Genomic DNA, 20,005 nt, shown 5'->3' on the forward strand with positions numbered 1-20,005 from the left:
TTCTAGTTGGTTAGATGAAGGAATTTTATGTAGTTTTAATAATGAAGTGTTGTATGACCTATGGGACATTGTTCAGATTTTTCAACATTCTGCCTTTATCTGTGCAAAGATAAACTTTACTAGTTTTAACCAATGTTTGGAAAAGCAGTATTCTTTTAAGGTTGCAGGATACTTGATAGACTTCCTTGCTAAAAACTAGAAGAAATCTTTCTATAATCAAAAGAACATTCATGGCGTGTAAATGGTGGGGAGCCTTGTTCCTCGACCCAGATGTTATCTCCTTCATTGACCTACCCTCTGATGTTCAGTTTTTTTCTGATGCTGACCTTCCAGGGATGAGGAGAACTTCTGTGCCACCGTGCCCAAGGATGGACGTTCCTATTCCCCAACTCTCTTTGCACAGACAGTCCGAGTCCTGAAGAAAATAAATAAGCCCGGGAATATGATTGTGGCTTTCAGCAACTTAGCAGAGAGAATCAAGGTGAGGAGGAGAATTTGTTTATTAATGTATTCAATAGAAATCGCTTTGTTGACTCAGCTGTTCTTCTGGTTACCCTATTTCAAAGGGTAAAAAGGATATTGTCTTGAGAAAACAAACATGATTCTTGCCAGGCAGTGAATAAGTAGAACTACCTTGTTTTTATTTTAAGTTTGTATTTTAAATCCAGTTAGTTAACATACAATGTTGTATTAGTTTCAGGTGTACAATATAGTGATTCAGCACTTCCACACATCACCATATCGTATCATCACTACCATATTAATTCTCTTGTCAACACGAGAGGGAAGAACAGAAAATCGATTTAAGAAACTTCTACTGGAAGAGAAGAATGTACAGATTTTTATAGGCTGTTTTTATGAAAACTTTTCTGCACAGTGTTACCAATAGGTTTGAAAATCTATGTCATTAACCCAGAACTGTTTCGAATAGAATTCAAGATCAGTTGTTTTTAGTCGTTTGGTTTTTATGGATTTTCTCTGTTCATTATATTTGTACTTAGTAGTTGGCTTATATGGGAATAGTCATACATTTGATAGATAAAAATACTGTCTTATATTCAGCTAATCCCTCTGGTTGAAGTTTGATCGACCTTCATTAGCATTACAAAGAAGGGAAAATCATGGCACCGACTCTAATAGAAAACCTTCCTTATTAAAAAAAAAAAAAAAGAGTGGTGTCTGGGTGGCTCAGTCAGTTAACCCTCTGACTCTTGATTTCAACTCAGGTTATGATCTCACGGTTCATGAGTTTGAGCCCCCATCGGGCTCTATGCTGACAGCTCGGAGTCTAGAGCCTGCTTCGGATTCTGTGTCTCCCTCTTTCTCTGCCCCTCCACCACTCACACACTCTCTCTGTCTCTCTCTGTCTCTGTCTCTCTCTCTCTCAAAAATAAATAAACATTCAAATTTTTTTTTAAATAAATAAACTGTTAAAAAAAAAAAAAAGCAAATCTTCCTTACTGACATCAGTGTTCCCTTCCTTGAGCTACTTTTTGAGTTGGGTTCCTTCTTGCCTAGAGCTTACCCAGGTGGCTTCTTGAGGAACTAGAGTCATGAAGAGATCAAAATGTTGAAGCTACTTTAAACTCCTCCTATACCTGTTTGTAACTAAAACCAGAAGCTGCCTTTCATACATAGACTGCATGAGTGATGGAGCACTGTGTAAATAATTCCTCCCACCATCCCCTTTTCAATTATGACATTTACAGTAGGGCTGTTGCCAGAAGGATCTCCCATGTGATGTGTTTCTTTTTCTGTTAACACTTAAACCCATCTCTAGTCATGACCGCCAGCAGCTGAGGCAAACTGAAGTTTCAGAGTTAGGGTTGAATGTTAAATTCGCTTTTATAATACCTGTCTTGGCTTGTGTAGAAAGGAAGGCTGAGGATTGTCATTGTCTCTGTAAAGAACACCCAAAAATAACCCTTGAAGATTAAGGTATAGTCAGTGAGCGTTTTGAATTCAGCGACTCTGTGAAGTCACCTTAACTACCAGGTTTTGTGCTTAGTCTCTAGCAGACCTCCAGCAACAGGAAGAGGAGACGTACGCAGACGCCTGCGATGAGTTCCTGGATCCCATCATGAGCACGCTCATGTCCGACCCTGTGGTGCTGCCATCCTCCAGAGTCACTGTGGATAGATCCACCATTGCTAGACATCTGCTCAGGTATGCCGGCCCCAAAGAGCAGCCCCAGGCAGCAGATGCACGTTTGTTTGCTCTCCTCTTTTCGCAGTTTCCTAATAGAGAGCTGTGCGCCCAGTAGGTGTCCCACGTTCTTGATTTATTAGTGAGCTGGGGAGGCATTTCGGTAGAGGTGTATCGCTTGATTGGTAAGGATTTAAACCTCCACAACAAGACACTCCGTTGAGAAATTTCCTTAAGGAAGTCCTCTCTGGCAGTGTATGTTACGAATTAGGTCAACCTGAAGTAGAAGTTGACTGAAACTTGTTTTAATTTTATTTCAGTTGTAAAAATATAAACGACCAGTTTGTTTTGTTTAACTTGGTTTTTACACCGTAGCCATCACATGGGTTAACCCATCCGCTGCTGCTGCTACGGTACTCAGCCATGGTGGCCACGAGGTTCACCAAACCTGCAGGCCGTACGTGCTACATTAGATAGAAATGGGTACTGAGAGACTCTTCCTACTTAGAAATTAAGTTCTAGAAGTTGACCCAAACTTAAGGAAATACTGTTGCTTAAACATCGCAAAAAGGGATTTTCGACTTCATGGTATTTGGTATTAAGCATTTACTATATGCATAAGGCTGTACCAGGTGGTATGTCTTTTCCAAAGCGTCAGTGAAAACTTATATTTTATTGTGGCCTCAGGATACAGACAGAAAACTTAGCAGCCCTTAAAGTATACTAGAACCTCTTACCCGTCAGGAAACCATAATCTGCATTGACTTGTGTAGCAGTCAGCCAACTAACTCAGGTATCAGTCTACAGGGCTTTATCCCTTAAGATCTTAGACTGTCTCGAGAGTCTGTCACTAAAACTACAAACAGCTCTTTACGCTGACATGAGCGCACAGGCTCTCTGCCTCAGGGAAATCCAATCAAGGATCGTCTGAACAGCAATGTCGAAATAAAGTTTGTTAAGAAGCAGAGAGACCACGTAGCTAAAGAGTCTGCAGAACACCCAAAAACCACTCTTTCTCATCTCATTCTTTCTGACCTCAAGTCGGCACTTGACCCTGTCACAGTGCGGTCTAGCTTCAGTCCCACAGGGAAATGCACCAGCTGGTCTAGCTTGGGCTCCGGGTGTCAGAACTTGCGGAAATAACCCCTTTCCCTTTCTCTCTTTGTCCCAGTGACCAAACCGATCCCTTTAACCGTAGTCCCCTCACCATGGACCAGATCCGGCCAAACACAGAACTAAAAGAAAAAATACAACGGTGGCTCGCAGAGAGGAAACAACAACAAAAGGAGCAACTTGAATAAATTACTGTGAACTAAACGAACCAAAAACCCAATCCCAGAGTGTAGATAAACAATTGTTTGTGGTTTCTCTCTTTTTTTGGTTCTGTTCCTTTTCTTTTTCTTTCTTTTTTTTTTTTTTTTTTTTTTTTTTTTTACTAGATTAGAGAACTGCTCTTGCTCAAATTATGATACTTTAGATTTATTCCTAAGAACTTTACAGTGCTCTCCTGGCTTGCAGGAAATTATGTTTATTATAGCAGCACCAAGTTTAGAAACGATTGCTAATTGTACCCTTTGTTCTCTCTTCCTACTCTTTTTTCTTCCTTTTCCTACCTTAAGTTATATTAACTTCAGCTACTAAAACTTCCTGCCATCTTACTGTTGTTCTTCCAAGAACTGCTCGAACACCTTTGGTGAACACGGCTTTTAAGTATATGGGGTCACATATTTCAGTGACAGCTGACACCACCAGAAAGTCCTATGTCGTCAAGCTATTTACTAGTCTTCATGACCCGGATGTCAGCCCTTTTCTTGTTACGGCTCCGCCATGTTACAGAATAACCTTTCACATAAAAGCAGATACCTTGATGTTTGAGTAGACTTTCGAATATAATAGATGAGATTTTCAAAAAGGAATCTGATGCAATTTCTGTTGGTAGTTCTTAATTTTGTGTTCTCTTGCAACTCAAAAGATCCCATGAAATCGCCCCTGGGGTTATCACTACCCAAAAACTTATATATACCCCATGATATTTTTAGGAGGATTGGTAGGACAGACGTGAATTGTTGACACTTTCTTCAGAATATTCTGAGGTGAAAGAAAAAAGGAAGAAAACTGTTGCTATAAGGACTAGGCTTGAGTAGAAAAGTTAGGGAACAAATATGGTAACCATGAAAAATGTCATTTTAAGACACTCATCAACAGCATATCTCAGTATATATATACACCATGTACATTTTTATATTGGTCTAGTGTAAACTGAGTACCACTTTATATTGTCTCTTCCATGGTAAGATGTATGCAGTGTGTGGCCATGTTTACTGACACACTTATTCTAGACAAAATTCTGAGACTATAACATGTATATAGTTAACGTTTGTTTGGGCCTGTGACCCAATTTCCAAGATCTGCTTCTAACTCAGCCTTAGATCATCAATTAGCAAAGTAGGAATTTGAGCACAACCTTGTCCACAGCCAATTTAAATATCCACTTAGCCCTGTGTGGTTAGCAGGTGGATGGGCCCCACTTGTCCAAGTTGAGCTCGCGCTCCCTACTCAAAGGTGCAGCTTACCATGCTAAGTGAGGCACATTCCCCCATGGACTACAGCACTGTCCCCGTAAGCCTGAATATATCATAAGTGACAGAGTGATATAATCTAGAAACAGGGGTCACTGCTTCATTTTTAACCGTGGCCTCTTTCAGAGAAGATGGTAGTTGTACGATATTCCAGCACAAGTTGCTCTAAGCAGTCCTTGATGTGCTTTTGATGGTGTCACTTGGAAAACCTCGTGTCAGCGGAAATCCCACACTAGGTAAAGTTGCCTGTTGCTGTTGCTTATAATGAAAAAAAAAAAGGAGTCTAGGACTCTTGGAAATGCCAGAATGTAAGATACTAATTTAGTCTGCAACCTGGGCCTTTCAGGCTTGGGTTAACAGGATTTGTTTATTTTCTTAAGATGAGCTTCATTTCATATTTATTAACCTCCTGCTCTGCGAATGAACTGTGTATAAAAAAATAAGCTTCTATCTACTTGCATTTATTTTCCAAACCCAATGTAATAGGATGTTTTGTTTTGTTTTGTTTTGTTTTTAAGCGCAGAAAAGACCAGTTTTAGGACAAAATTGGAGGAAAAATGGGTACAAAACCTCAGAAGGCAGCTGTTGCCAGCAGCTTTCTAGTTAACAACCTCTATGCTGCCTCTTGTATCTGTGTCTGTACTCTACTTCTGTGGTCTTCAGATTGTAAGCCTTTTCTGGCAAGCCTTTTTTTTTTTTTTTTTTTAAGTTATTTCCTGAAACTTTTTATGAATGGCTGTGGCACCATTAATGCTGCTGAGTATCTTTAAACTCATCACAAAAGCAAGTGTTTAGCTTAAGGCCACTGTTGGTTAGGAAACCAAGTGTCCTCTGTGCCTTTTTTTCTTTTTCTTTCCTTAATTTAAGAACATCCCAAAAACGAGACTAAAAAATTATCATCTTGATACACCGTGGTGTATATACACGCTCAGAAGCTTGAAGAGATGTTTTGTTGTCTGAAACTCAGAAGCAGCTCTAAGTCTATTCAAGCAGACTTTCTGATATCCCTAGTTTTAAGTGCTGGCTTTGCTGGAGTATGATAGGAAAATGAAGACTCTTTATCAGCTCTAGTATTGCTTACCAAGAGGGTAATAATAACTAAACTTGGAAAATTATTTAAGTAGGTTTTATCAAGCAATCTTGGTTTATTCGGTTGTTGGTTTTTTTTTTTTTAATATATATAGTTTTTAATGGATATGTAAAAACAAAGAAACTTTAAAAGTTTTTTACCGGTGCAGGTGAAGGTGCCAGTTCCTATTTGGTATCACAGTCTACAAAAGCTTCATTACTTTATTTGATGCTGGTTGCTAAGCAGCCATTGCCCAGAGCAGAAGTCTACTGGGTGCCTTTACAAGCCAGAGAGGCTGACGCTGCACTGTTGATGTCATATGAGGAAATAATGCACATGCTCTAACTGCAACACAGGAAAACCTGGAAACAAATAAACAAAAAAATAAAACAACAAAAAGGTTGATTGAAATAAAATTTGATCAACGTAACTGTATTTTGAAACATTCCAGGAAGGTTACTTCTTGTCAAACTTGCCTGGGGGTGTTTGTTCAAAGCTTGTATTTAATAAATGAACACCTGACTTACAACCTTTGCTATCACTTCCTTCATTACGGTATGAAAAGCTAGTGGCAGTTTCAGAAATCCCCTTGAAATTTTAGAGGACTCTGACCTTCACTTCTGTTCAAGGTGCTATCAAATGTGTGTCACCTGGCTGACCTGCCTTACCAGGCTTCTGGTCCTGGAGTTACCCAGATGAGTCTTGGGGCATGTGTTTTCCTAATCAGTTCACTTCTGGCTTCACTTCTCTTTATCAGGCCTAAACCCCAGGTCTTTCATTTTAATCATTCACTACCATGTTCCCTGTCTTGCCCTTTGTTTCTATACCTCTGCCATGTAAGACCTCAACCTGGATTAACCCAGTCATTCCCCTCTGTTCCAGTATCCAAGCTCCAGACCACTGTTGTAGGAAAATGACAGTCTTTAGTAGAGCAGTGTGAACACAAATCTGTGGTTGCCAACAGTGCCCAGCAACCCTTCTGTGTGTCCAGAAATTCACACTTTAACCTTTTTCCTCCAGTTTCTCCGACCTCTCACGTAGCCCTCACTGAAGATCTTGCCTTTTCACTTTACTGGGAAGATAAAGACTTCAGAATTTCCACTTTCAAATTTCTCTCCCATCATCCCATCCATGGAAAAGGCCCCATGCTTCCAAGGCTAATCCCACCAATTTCTGGTCTCTTCAGGTATCAATTCTCCATCTTCTCTCTACCTTATTTATGTTCCACATCCCTATTTAGCTTTCTGACTCCTCTTCCTTTATAGCCATGTTCACTCACTCTGGTTTCTATCCTAATTTTCTGAAACTGCTCTAATATTTCCATATTGGTAAATTAACTTTCTCATCCTTAATTTGATTTCTCTGGAACATTTGGCAGCTGATTTTGGCACTGAAATGATGCTCTTGACTCCTTGATATCACCTCTAATTTTTCTTTCCACCTCTGTTCCATCAATCAGATCTGCTCAGGTTTCTCCAGGGTACATACCATTATGTTTTTCTCATCAAATGCCACTTCCCTACATTATATTTGCTCCCGGTCATATTAAACTATAAAGTTTCAACAGTGTAGTAGAGAGCTTCTGTTACACACCAATTCAGTCTTTTCTGGAAGTCTTCCCAGATCACCACCACTCATGGGATACTGATGCCCCTTGCCTGTTTACACTGAAACCTCTTGCGATCCCAACTCCGCCACTCACTAGCTATGTGGCCATGTATCAATCTCAGTCTTAAATGGGGTCACTGCCTAACACACAGGCTTTCTTTAAATTCCAAAATGCCTGGCATACTGGAGGCCCTCAGTCAATGTTTTGTGGTTCACATCTGCGCAGTTCCTTGTGGCTCACCAGTGAACCGGGAGAGCCCAGATCTCGATACAAGATGTGGGGGAGATCGGGGTTAGAAAAGAGCTAATGAGGGGCGCCTGGGTGGCGCAGTCGGTTAAGCGTCCGACTTCAGCCAGGTCACGATCTCGCGGTCCGTGAGTTCGAGCCCCGCGTCGGGCTCTGTGCTGACGGCTCAGAGCCTGGAGCCTGTTTCCGATTCTGTGTCTCCCTCTCTCTCTGCCCCTCCCCCGTTCATGCTCTGTCTCTCTCTGTCCCAAAAATAAAAAATAAACGTTGAAAAAAAAAAAAAAAGAAAAAAAGAAAAGAGCTAATGAAAGGCAAAGGACTGGGTCAGATGACAGGTGATGTGATGTGGCGCTTGCTCTGCCCATAACTTTCCATATTTGGCTTAGGACCCTGTCTGCCTTTAGAAGACGATCGTGCTGGCCTAGGAACACCTTAGAGATGCCTTCCAGCCCTAACTTCCCACGTTCTCTCAGAAAAGCGCCTACGACACCCCACGCAAAAAAACTACAGATCCGCGCCGCGCTAAGCACTGGAGGCTCACGGCGCATGCGCCCGGCCTCTGCTCGCCGGCCTTCCGGGCCTCCGCGAGCGGCTGCCCCAAGAAATGCCTGTTTCTCTGCGGAATCCCACTGCTCTCCACGTGCTCTCTGACCTCACCTTTTCATATCCACTTTCTCCCCTGCGACTGAAGGAAATAATCTGGCCAGCTGGATTCCGGAAAGATAACAGGACACCTGAATACCTGGGACCGGCGCGCCAAGAGGAGGCCTGACCTGGGAAGCGGAACGGGGTCCTGCGGCGGGTCCTTCCGGGGGTGACATTCAGCGGGCGTCCGGGGAGACGGACTCTCCATCCTCTAACCATGGCCCAGTTTGTCCGTAACCTCGCGGAGAAGGCCCCGGCGCTGGTGAACGGTGAGCGCGGCTGCGGGCTGCCAGGACGGGAGGACCTGAGGGGAAGACGCGGGCGGTGGTACCTCGAGGGGCCGGCAGGAACCGGGGCGGGGCGGCCGGGGCTGGGGGTTGGGGGGTGGGAAGCAGGGGCCGGTCTGTGACTTCTCTAGCCTTCCTTTCGCCTGTCCTGCAGCTTGGGTTCTCGGCACGGCCTAGTATCCCTGAGTTGTAACCACGACGCTGTAGGAGGGAAGAGGTGTTCGGGAAGCCTGCGGTCGCCCGGCACTGCCGCCATTACGCCCCCTTCGATCTCAAGGAGTTGGGAATATGGAGGGGATGGCCGTGGCAGCAGAGCGAGGGAAAAGGAGGGCAGAGACGAGGGCAAGCAACGTAAATTCGGCCGCATCGGGTTGTCTGGTTCTCGCATGGAGTATCTGGAAGTTTACATAAATCTTTAGGGATACGTGTGCTTTGGGACGTTGACTGCTTTCTGTCCTGGCCAGATTGGGAAATGTTTCCTTAATGGAAATGTTAGGTGGAATTGGACTTTGTGGGCAAGTACCCCCGCTCCAACAAATATAGAAAGGGAGGTCTGTAAACAGTAGTCTTTACTATCTAGCTTAACATTCGAAGAGTTTTTCCAGTTTGATAAATCTGAAGTCTCGCTGGAAGGCCGCTGTATTTCAGAACAATCCTGAACAGTGACAGTCCCGAGTAGGAGTGTCTTCTGTCAGGAAATAATTGCAGTTGTCTGCTGGGTAGCAAGCCATTCATTTTATTTCCTAGGCGAGGTAAACTTTTTAAATAAAGGTAATGTTTTTGAACCATTGTTATTGTGATTGGTACCTTTTTATGCAACTTCTTCCTTTCCTCCCATCAGCAGCCAAACAATGAGTTCTTGAAGGCCTTGCGATAATGCTTGGTTCTCTCCTCCTACACAGCCCCTCGCAGTCTACTAATTGACACATTTCCCCAAAGAACTTGAGTTTCCAGTGTTACTAAGATCATCTCAGTAACTGTTGTGATGACTGTTGGTGATAAAGTTCCATACAATTTTACATAAATGAAAAGAGAGGGGATTGTGGCCTCATCCTTTGGACTTTGTGGGTGATTTGAAGCAAAATTTTTTTAAGTTTTCAGGTGGATTGTTTCCCCCCGACCTTGGCTTTCACATCTTTCAGGTGGTGCGATTGCAAACGAATTTTAGAAATAAAATCCAAAAATAAAAGTAATACAAGAAATTTTTTTATTATGAACTAAACTCTTCCCTCTATTAGTGTGAGTAATTGAAAGATAACAGTTATTCTTCCAAAAGTACTCAGAGAAGAGAACTCAGCTGGGACCTGGAGGTTAGATAATGGAAGTATATTTTGCTTTGTAATATACTTCAGTGTGTTAAATGTGAATGTTAAGTATTAAATAAAAATTGGGGGTCATGGCTGGCTCAGTTGGTGGAGCATGCACTTTTGATCTCGGGAGTTGTGGGTTTGAGCCCCACGTTGGGTGTAGAGATAACTTAAAAATAAAATCTTAAGGGGCGCCAGGGTGGCTCAGTTGTTGAGCGTCTGACTTTTCGTTTCAGCTCAGGTCATGATCCCAGGGCCGTGAGATCAAGGCTCCAAGATGAGAGTGGAGCCTGATGGAGATTCTCTCTCTGTCCCTCTCCCCTACTCACTCTCGCTCTCGCTCTTTAAAAAAAATTAAAAAATAAAATCTTTTCTTTTCTTTTTTTTTTTTAAACTTTTTTTAACGTTTATTTATTTTTGGGACAGAGAGAGACAGAGCATGAACGGGGGAGGGGCAGAGAGAGAGGGAGACACAGAATCGGAAGCAGGCTGTCGGAGCCTGACGCGGGGCTCGAACTCACGGACCGCGACATCGTGACCTGACTGAAGTCGGACGCTTAACTGACTGCGCCACCAGGCACCCCAAAAATAAAATAAAATCTTAAAAAATATTACTGTCTGTAAGGGCGCCTGGGTGGTTCAGTCAGTAGAGCATGTGACTCTTGGTCTCAGGGCCACGAGTTCAAGCCACGTGCTTGGCATAGTTTACTTTAAAAAAACAAACAAATAAACAAAAAACCTATGTCTGTTAATTCCCATAAGGATACAAAGAAGCTTATAAAAGTAATTTTATAATCAGACTTCTCCAGAGAAGTCATAGAATCTAATGTTTTTTTTTTCCTATTTGCCAAACTTGAAACTTTATTTGGATTGTATCAGTTTTTCCATTAATCACTTTCTGTCCCAGGAGCCAGTACAGGTTCCACGTTGTATTGTTATTTCCGTAGTTTCCTCTGGCATGTGAGACTTTAATAGTTTTTCTTACTTTTCATGACCTTGACAGTCTTTACAGTGTCTATGTAGATATCTATCTAGGTATGCTATAAAGTTCCCCAGTCCGGATTGGTCTGGTATTTTTCTCAGGATTAGTCTGGAGCTATGGGTTTTGAGAAAGAATGCCACAAGTGCCCTCATCACATATCAGGATGTACATGATACCCGTGTAACATCCATCACTGGTGAAGTTAACTTTCATCATTTGGTTAAGGTAGTGTTACTAGATTTCTCCACTGTAAAGTTACTGTTTTTCTCTTCCCATAACCTGTTCTCCAGAACAAGTAACTAAGTCTACCCCGTGGCAGGGGCTAGGAGCAGCAGCCAACAGCAGGGATTCCATCTCCTGTAGGAAGGAGTATTTACATATAATTAAGTGGAATTTTATGAGAAGGGTTTGTTCTCCTTCCCCGTTTATTCAGTCATTTATTGTATGGACTGCTGTACATTTATTTCATACTTAATGCCTCCAATAGTATGTTATTTATTTTGTTCAAATTGTTGCAGCCTTGGCCATTGAGAACTCTTTCAGGGTTAGCATCTCTGTCCCATTGACTTGTACTACAAGATCCGCATGTTACATTTTCCCTGCCCCAGTCTTAGAATCAGCCATTTATCCAAGGAGCCCTAGTTTCTTTTGTTGGACAATGGTATTTTGAAACTAAGATCCAGGCACTGAGATAGAGGGCGAGAGAGAATCCCGAGCAGGCTCCGCACTGTCAGTGTGGAGCCCAACGTGGGGCTCAATTCAACGAACTGTGAGAGCTGAAATCAAGAGTCAGACACTTACCTGACTGAGCCCATCATTTATTTATGTTTTATTCCTTATATATACGTAAAGCAGTTTCAAACTTTTTAATCTGTACTCCCTGAAAAACACGTTTACCAACTAACGTACAGTGTTTGTGTACAGAGTACTGATTAAAAAAAAAAAAAAAAAAAAGAATGAGGGGCACCTGGGTGGCTCCGTCGGTTAAGTATCTGACTTCGGCTCAGGATTGCATGGTTCATGAGCTCATGGTCCGGGCTCTGGGCTCCATGTTAACTGCGGAGTCTGCATGAGATTCTCTCTCCCTCTCTCTCTGCCCTTTGCTCACTCACACCCTTTCTCTCTCAAGCATAAAAAAATTTTTTTAAAGATGAAATATCTGTGTGTTGAGGATAGTTTTAAAGACAATCACACAAGACTCGGGGCGCCTGGGTGGCGCAGTCGGTTAAGCGTCCGACTTCAGCCAGGTCACGATCTCACGGTCCGTGAGTTCGAGCCCCGCGTCGGGCTCTGGGCTGATGGCTCGGAGCCCGGAGCCTGTTTCCGATTCTGTGTCTCCCTCTCTCTCTGCCCCTCCCCCGTTCATGCTCTGTCTCTCTCTGTCCCAAAAATAAATAAACGTGGAAAAAAAAAAAAACTAAAAAAAAAAAAAAAAAGACAATCACACAAGACTTTGTACTCTTTGATGGCCTCATCTTCTTTATAGAATTGTCTGTTAGAGTTTTGTGTCTGCTTGAAGATTTACCCATGGCTCTAAGCACAAAGGATGATACAGATAGTAATTCTGAGAGTAGTGAAATACCCAAATACAGGAAGCTAATAATAGGAAAAGTACCAAGAACCTTGGATAATCGATCTGTCGATAGTGGGCACTTTATGTATGTTCATGCATTTGTGCTGTTTTTGTTAACGTTTGTCTTGTGACATTTTTTATAAAATGCCTTTCTCGCTGAAATGACTACCATAGTTTCACATCTGCCCTGGTTATTAATGGATTTTTTTTTTCTCTGAAATCGTAAATACCTTGAGGAATTTCAGCATAGTAATAGATTTGAGTTTTGGCTACTCTGAACAATACTTGTAGGTTTTATTGTTATTGGTGGCGTTTTGAAGGAGTAGCAGCTGGGCTTTTGTTAAAGAAAGATTTAATTCACATATTGATGAGGATACCAAAAATGGGCCCTAATTGGTATAATTCCATCTGGATTTGTGGCCAACATTGTGACAAGTTTTAATCTTATTCTTAAGGATGCTGTTCTGTGTAGCTCCTTCCCTCTTCTTCTGCCCCGTTCCCTTCAAATTTTCTACTCTCTTTGCCAAGAAAATAATGGTTACGTTGCTGCTGTTTTCTTGCTTTTGGATCCAGCTTCTAGTAACTTTACAGTTAACTAGGTTTGCCGTTCATAAATGAAGTAACAGTACTAGCTGGCCACTAGCGAAGTCGTGGCATAATTGAATGTGTTTCTAGCTTCCTGCCTGATTGAGCGTCCCTGTGACACAGGTGTTCTGCATCTTTAAAAGCCTCTTGTTACCAGGGAGCAGCTTTGACTTTTCACACCGGGTGCACATTTGGTACAAGCAGTGAATGAATGTGATGCATGAATAAATATTTGTGTCCAGCCCACACATCTGCTTCTTTCGGTCTCTAGTGAGTTCATCCTGGTTTTTTGTTTTGTTTTGTTTTGTTTTCCAGCTGCTGTGACTTACTCGAAGCCTCGATTGGCCACATTTTGGCACTATGCCAAGGTTGAGCTGGTTCCTCCAACCCCTGCTGAGATCCCTACAGCTATTCAGAGCTTGAAAAAAATAGTCAAGAGCGCTCAAACTGGTAGCTTCAAACAGCTTACAGTTAAGGTAACTATAGGCTAAATGAAAACGTATGTGCGTAACAGAAAATGTCTTCCCTTGGGATTATTCTGATTGTTTTGTTTAATACATGTATTTTCCAGTGAGGGCGAAACCTAAATAATGAGAGATAATCTGTTTCTTGACTGCTGCGAAAGATATTTACCTTTCTAATTTTGTCATCTGGGTTGAAATAATTCAAGCTATTTTATGTCTTCGTTTCCTATTAGTCGTATAACAAAGAAGTGAGCATTTTTACGGGGCAACTTTTTTCCCTCTCCTGTTTTGGTTAGTATACTGAAATAGGATGGCTTACTTTGCTGATTCTATACTTTTTTTCAGTCTGTAGTCCTGGAAATATTCCCAGTGTAGCCAAAAGATCTCTTGGACTATATCACAATCAGGAGGCTAACACTCATATGGAAGATAAAAATACCAAAACCTAGCAAGCACATCCCATAACATGAAGGGTTATTGAATTGCATTAAGATAAAATCTGAAGACTGGAAGAATTGGAGCTTGGATTTTATGTTTGCTTGCTTGAGCCAAACACAGGATACAAAAAAACCTAAATAACTAAATTACTGCTGCCTTTAGAATCTACATCCTGGAAAATCGTTATTTTTCAGGAGACTTCCAATATTTCTGGTCTCTTTTGAAGGGGAAAATGAAAATTCACATCCAGGTACTTAAAGGAACAGGCCCAGTTGTGTTGTGGGAAAGTACTTTTTTCAACTAGAGCTTCAAGATCCATGGTTGCTTGCGTGCAGCATTGCTTTTAGGAACCAGTCATGTGCTTTTTTTGCTCTCAGGGCAGTACAACATTGATCTGGGAAACTGAATATTCACTGAATACTTGGAAAGAGTTAAACCAAATAATAAATGAATAAAGGGGAAGACCAAGCTCTTCAACTCTCAACAAACTCTCTTTGGCCAGACAGAATTGTCTGTTCTGAGACTTGCCTTCCTATCCTTTCATATGAATGCCCTGTCTAAATGTGTCAGCTCTTTCCAGGATGTGGGTTGTTTTAGGGCTCATAAAGTGTCTTATAAACTAATAATGAAAGGGTTAAGTCAGTTCAGCTCTTTAAAGAACGCTTTGAAAGAATTTATAAGCTCTGGACTATTTACCTTACATAATTGAAAGTTCAAGTGTCCTCAGCAGTTGAACAAAGTTAACATCGGTAATTCTTGACTTGGGCTAAAATTGCCCTCTAAATGAATAGCATCCTTATATTCTGTTGCTTACTCCTGGAAGAGAATACTTTTAAATATGTAAGAAAAAAATGTACATTAAAATTTATGCTGCTTTTTTCAGGAAGCTCTGCTGAATGGTTTGGTGGCCACTGAGGTGTGGATGTGGTTTTATGTCGGCGAGATCATAGGCAAGCGTGGCATCATTGGTTATGATGTTTGAAGACCAATCTTTAACATCTGTCTGTATTTGGTTTGTTATTTGAGTGTTTTTGGACAATATGTGATCAGACTGGTATTTGAATAAAATAAGATAATGTATCAAAATCAATGTTTTCTCTATCAGACACTACATGGAAGGATCACAGTTTCTCTCGATAATAAGAGGAGTTGTCTTTTGCTTTAATACAGCTCTGAGTGCATGTCTTTTGCTTAGCCTAAAATCGGAAAGGATCTATGTGAACATACCAACCTGGTGTATGCATTTATGAGGATAATTTGAACGATAGATTAACATTCTAATTGAGTGTTTAAAATAGATGATAAATTTATTTCCAGAATAGGGAAAGTCTTTCCAGGGAAAGACTTGGGGAAACTAGAACTTGCTACAGTAGGAAAAATAGTAATACCACGTGCCAAACTGATATGGTTAAATTGTGTTAGTAATACAAAGAACAAAATTTGGATGGTTTCTCTTTGCCAAAATCAGAGATAGAATTTTTTGATAACACCTGTATTTATAAATGCTGGAGTACTTGGTGATATTCTGAGTATCTTTGTAACGTCTTTAACCGCAGGACATAGCAAATGAGAGCCAGGATGTACATTTTTAATCTAATTTTGATGTGTATTATATTATTAATCTATTCTGTTTTTTCCAGTTTTATGATTTTTAGACCCTATCTTTGCAAAAATAAGATACCCTGTGGGTATTTAAATAGCTACAATTTAGGGGCGCCTGGGTGGCTCAGTTGGTTAAGCATCCGACTTTGGCCCAGGTCATGTTCTCACTGTTCCCTAGTTCAGGCTCCGCGTCGGGCTTTGTGCTGACGACTCAGAGCCTGGAGCCTGCTTCAGGTTCTGTATCCTCCCCATCGTCCTTTGCCCCTCCCCCACTCACTCTCTCTCAAAAATAAATAAACGTTTAAATAAATAAATAGTTATAATTTAGTATCATCCATGGGTCTAAATAATACATTATATCCTGAAATAAATAGAAATGATTGCCATCTGCCTGTCTTCTTGAGCTGTTTTATTTTTATTCTTTTTAACGTTTATTCATTTTTGAGAGACAAGAGTGTGAATGGGAAAAGGGCAGAAAGAGAGGGAGACACAGAATCCAAAGCAGGATCCAGGCTCTGAACTGTCAGCACAGAGCCCGACATGGGGCTCGAACTCAGGAGCTGTGAGATCATGACCTGAGCTGAAGTCAGACACCCAACCAACTGAGCCACCCAGGTGCCCCTTCTTGAGCTGTTTTATTGAGGATATAAAAGAGACTTAATCAGTTGTTGGCTTTTCTGGGGATCATACCATCTTTGAATGGCTTATTGTTTCTAAGTCCATTAGAATGGTCTTGCAACCATTGCAAAACATGTTTTACCAGCTGATGATAACCAAAAGATGGTTGCATATTGGAAAAGCATCGTGGCTCACCGTATAGTATTACTTCTTTAACAGTGCTAAACATTTATCCAGTCATTTGTCCACCGCATTCAGAAAACTGCTGTAGCTTAGTAAACGGGACAGTTTCCCTAAGTGATCGGCAGGAAAGTCAACACAGAGGCTGCTGCTCTTTTGAAATGAGGCGATGCCTGACTTACTGCTTCTTGCACTGATCACAGGTGGTCAAAACCGAAACTGCCTGTTCAAAGGGCATTCGGTAACTTAAAATATGCATTTCAAAAGACTGAGAATCACTGACTACTACAATAAGGGTGATCTTTATGAGTTTCTCCATTTCATACAGGGAGTATTAAGACTAACAAAAACACACATTTCACGGTGTGGAGGCAGCTAGCACTACTAACCTACAAGGCTTAGTTGATTCGCGACGTGTCATGTTTTTCAACCATCTGGTCACCCCAGAAAGTTCTCAAAATAAACATTGACTGCTCACTTCACTGCAACTTCCTCGTCTGCCGTACAGCGCACCTCTGATGTGTGGTGGCTAGCAGTGCATGTATAGAGTTTTCTTAGGTTGAAAGAGCAGTGGGCTCCTTAAAGTGGCACCTTCCCCTCGCCAGCCAGTTACCTTCTGCCCTCCTAAATCCCACGTGCCTTATCTCCCAGTAAAGAACCATCGAGGCTGTCTTTCATCGAATTTGTGTGTGCCCAGTGATTGCCACTGACAACTTGAGCACCCCTCAGATGCTCACTGCGCACCTCCTAACTCGGGGCACTGTGCTAAGTGGGAGAAACATCAGGAAACGACTGAACGTTACCTGCTTCATGATGTGCCTGTTCTGGCGAGACAGGTAATTAAGCGTGCAGTTACAGTAACGTGAGAAGTGCTATGATGAGGGAAGCGGGGGGTATGCTTGGAAGAGTCTAAGGCAGATTTGAGAAGGGGGTTCCAGGGAGGCTGTCAGAGCAGCTACTATCAAAAGTAAACCAGAGGAGTAAGAGTTAGCCAAGAATGGGACATGGTACACTGGGCAGGTAGAACAGCCAGTGTAAAAGCTATTAAGCCGGAAAAAGTCTGGCATATTGGAGGGCCTGAAAGAACAGAAGTATGACTGAATCGCCAGGTAGAAGTAGTCATGTAAGACCAGAGAATGGGGACCAGATCATGAAGTGCCTTTTATGCCTTACTAAGGATTGGGTTGTCTCAAGGCCAGTGAATGGAGAACTGTTGAAGACTTTTGACAAGGCACGATTTCTGTCCTCAGTTTGTATGGTCTAAGAGCAGCAGGCAATTTCACTTCCAGGTAACAGAAGCTAGGACAGGAACATGCATGGGGGACATGTGAGAGTACAGGTGGTCCTGTACTTCTCTCCATATGTAGAAATATAGATACTCGTGGGGCACCTGGGTGGCTCAGTCGGTTAAGCATCTGACTCTTGAGTTCAGCTCACGTCGTGATCTCACGGTTCGTGGGATCGAGCCCTGTGTCAGGCTCTGTGCTGACAGTGCCTGCATGGATTCTCGCTCTAGCTCTCTGCCTCTCTCTCTCAAACTGAAAAAAAACAAAACAAAACAGATGCAGATACTCTTAGTACACAGCATCATGAGGAGAGGGGAGATTATAGTTTCTGAAGTTCAAGCCAACTCTACATGTATCCCAGTCACTGTGTTTCAAAGGTGTGACTTCTAAGGAAACCACTTTATAAAAATAAATTCTCGAACCTAAATGTCAATAAATACCAGCCTTTTTATGAGGTTTTCATTTCAAGACCACATTGAACATGAAACTGTCCGCATTGCCTGCTTAATCCTTTGTTCTGTACGTGTCACGTTATTCTTCTTGGATAACAGTTTCTCCTTTCTTTTCTACTCATCTTTTCCATACCTAAGTTTCTTCTACCTTGATTTCTAAGGACAGCCCCACACAAATTACTTTCTTCGTATTTCATAATTGTGTAGTGTTTTCCTTTTTCAGAGCACTTGGCACTGACTCATTTCGCCCTCTACTTTCCTCCCAGGTAAGTGGCATCAGTGATAGACCCATTTAGCAGGAATTCAGTAGCAGAAACATGAAATGATTTGGCTAGGATCCCATGAGTAACACGTAGTGGCACCACAAGTTGGGCCCAGGTAGTGGTGCCGTGTTGTGGTCTATGCCCTGACCACGCCTGACCACCTAGTAGACCCGCCTCCATTGTATGTTCACAGGGCCTTATTACTTTGTATATTCTCAGGCCTGTTTTGCCCTACTGTCAATCTCGAAGCTTTATTGTCCCATCAAAGGTCATCCTACCTAATCTTGGGTGAGGTCATACTTAGCTTCGTAGGACTTAATATTTCCTAATTAGCATAGCTTTTATTTCTACCATAACATGCATTGGTACACTTGTGATCACTCAAGATAAATACAGTAGCAATTCGACCGGAAATTCTCTTAGAAGGGAATTAACCAGCTTACCTCCTGGCAATAAAATATTGATGTGTAAGACCCTGGACAATCTGCTTGTCTGTAGCCTTGCCTTAATCTCAACCCTTGCGTCAGCCGCTCAATTTCCCACCCGTCCCCATAAAAGCCAGCTTTAAATCTCATCAAATTATACATCCGCTATCCCTGATTGTTGCAATTTATCAGTCACCAAACTATTCTTTGCTTCTTGACAATTTTTTTCTCCTGGCTCACTGTCACTGCAAAACCACTTCCATCTTAATAATTGACGGTTTAAACACACACATGGATCAATAGTTTTCAGAGTATGGTCCCTGGACACAGCAGCAGCAACATCACGGGGAAACTTAGAAATTCTCAGGCTCTACCTAGCAATTCTGGGGCTGGACTCCGGCAATCTCTGTTTTAATCAGCTCTCCCACGTAATCCCGATACATACTAATGTTTGAAAAACATTGACACAAATGATGCAACAAACTGGCCTCTTGGTTCCTGTTAAAGTCCATCGATAAGGTCTTTTCCCTTCCTTTTCCCATGTCATCACCAATCTTTTCCACCACTCCATAGCTTGCAATTCACGCATCCATCCGACCACCTATTATCTTGCCAGCCCATTTCCACTAATACGCCGACTATATTCATTTGGAGTCACTGTGACCATCAATACATATACTGCCATCTCCCTCACCATCCCAGTGTCGTCCTTTCCTTCCTTACCCAACTTCTATTCCACGGTCAGTCGCAATCACTCTCCTGAATATATCCCCATTGTCCTTGCCTCTCACTTTGTTGTTGTGCTCATTTGCCAAACCACAACCCTGGCTAAGTCTCTGTGCTCTGCACTTGCACCTACGTAGCTGAATGTAGCTGGAGAAAACAACTAAGGTGCCTGGTGTCACTAATAATATAAATTCCTGATCAGAACCTTAAGAACACATTTAACGCTACCTGACAATCATACTGTATTTCACTGAGCTATAATTACTTCTGTCAACAGGTAACTTCCGTCAACAGATGGCTTCCTACTTTACTAAGAAAACTGAAGTGGGGCACTGTGTGCACCTCTTGATCTTGGGGTCGTGAGTTTGAGCCCCACATGGAGTGCAGAGAGTACTTTAACACTTTTCTTTAAAAAAAAAATGGAAACAGGGGCGCCTGGGTGGCGCAGTCGGTTAAGCGTCCAACTTCAGCCAGGTCACGATCTCGCGGTCCGTGAGTTCGAGCCCCGCGTCGGGCTCTGGGCT

The 20,005-nt window shown here is 42.1% G+C and overlaps 2 protein-coding genes across 2 annotated transcripts in view; both read left to right on the forward strand.

Moving 5' to 3' along the window:
• UBE4A (ubiquitination factor E4A) overlaps window positions 1-6,322 on the forward strand; it is a 35,626-nt gene extending 29,304 nt beyond the window's left edge. Inside the window, exons 18-20 of the mRNA XM_030331733.1 lie at window positions 334-481; window positions 2,009-2,166; window positions 3,317-6,322. Coding sequence (XP_030187593.1) covers window positions 334-481; window positions 2,009-2,166; window positions 3,317-3,446 — 436 coding nt within the window. The 3' untranslated portion in view covers window positions 3,447-6,322. The remainder of the gene's footprint in view (window positions 1-333; window positions 482-2,008; window positions 2,167-3,316) is intronic.
• Window positions 6,323-8,434: 2,112 nt separating this feature from the next.
• Window positions 8,435-15,019, forward strand: ATP5MG (ATP synthase membrane subunit g). The gene is made up of 3 exons (XM_030331748.1): window positions 8,435-8,562; window positions 13,343-13,503; window positions 14,813-15,019. Exons 1-3 carry the CDS (start codon window positions 8,511-8,513, stop codon window positions 14,909-14,911), a joined length of 312 nt encoding a protein of 103 aa, XP_030187608.1. The 5' UTR covers window positions 8,435-8,510; the 3' UTR covers window positions 14,912-15,019.
• Window positions 15,020-20,005: the final 4,986 nt, after the last annotated feature.

Source organism: Lynx canadensis, chromosome D1 (assembly GCF_007474595.2).
Source record: "Lynx canadensis isolate LIC74 chromosome D1, mLynCan4.pri.v2, whole genome shotgun sequence".
Classification (NCBI taxonomy): domain Eukaryota; kingdom Metazoa; phylum Chordata; class Mammalia; order Carnivora; family Felidae; genus Lynx; species Lynx canadensis.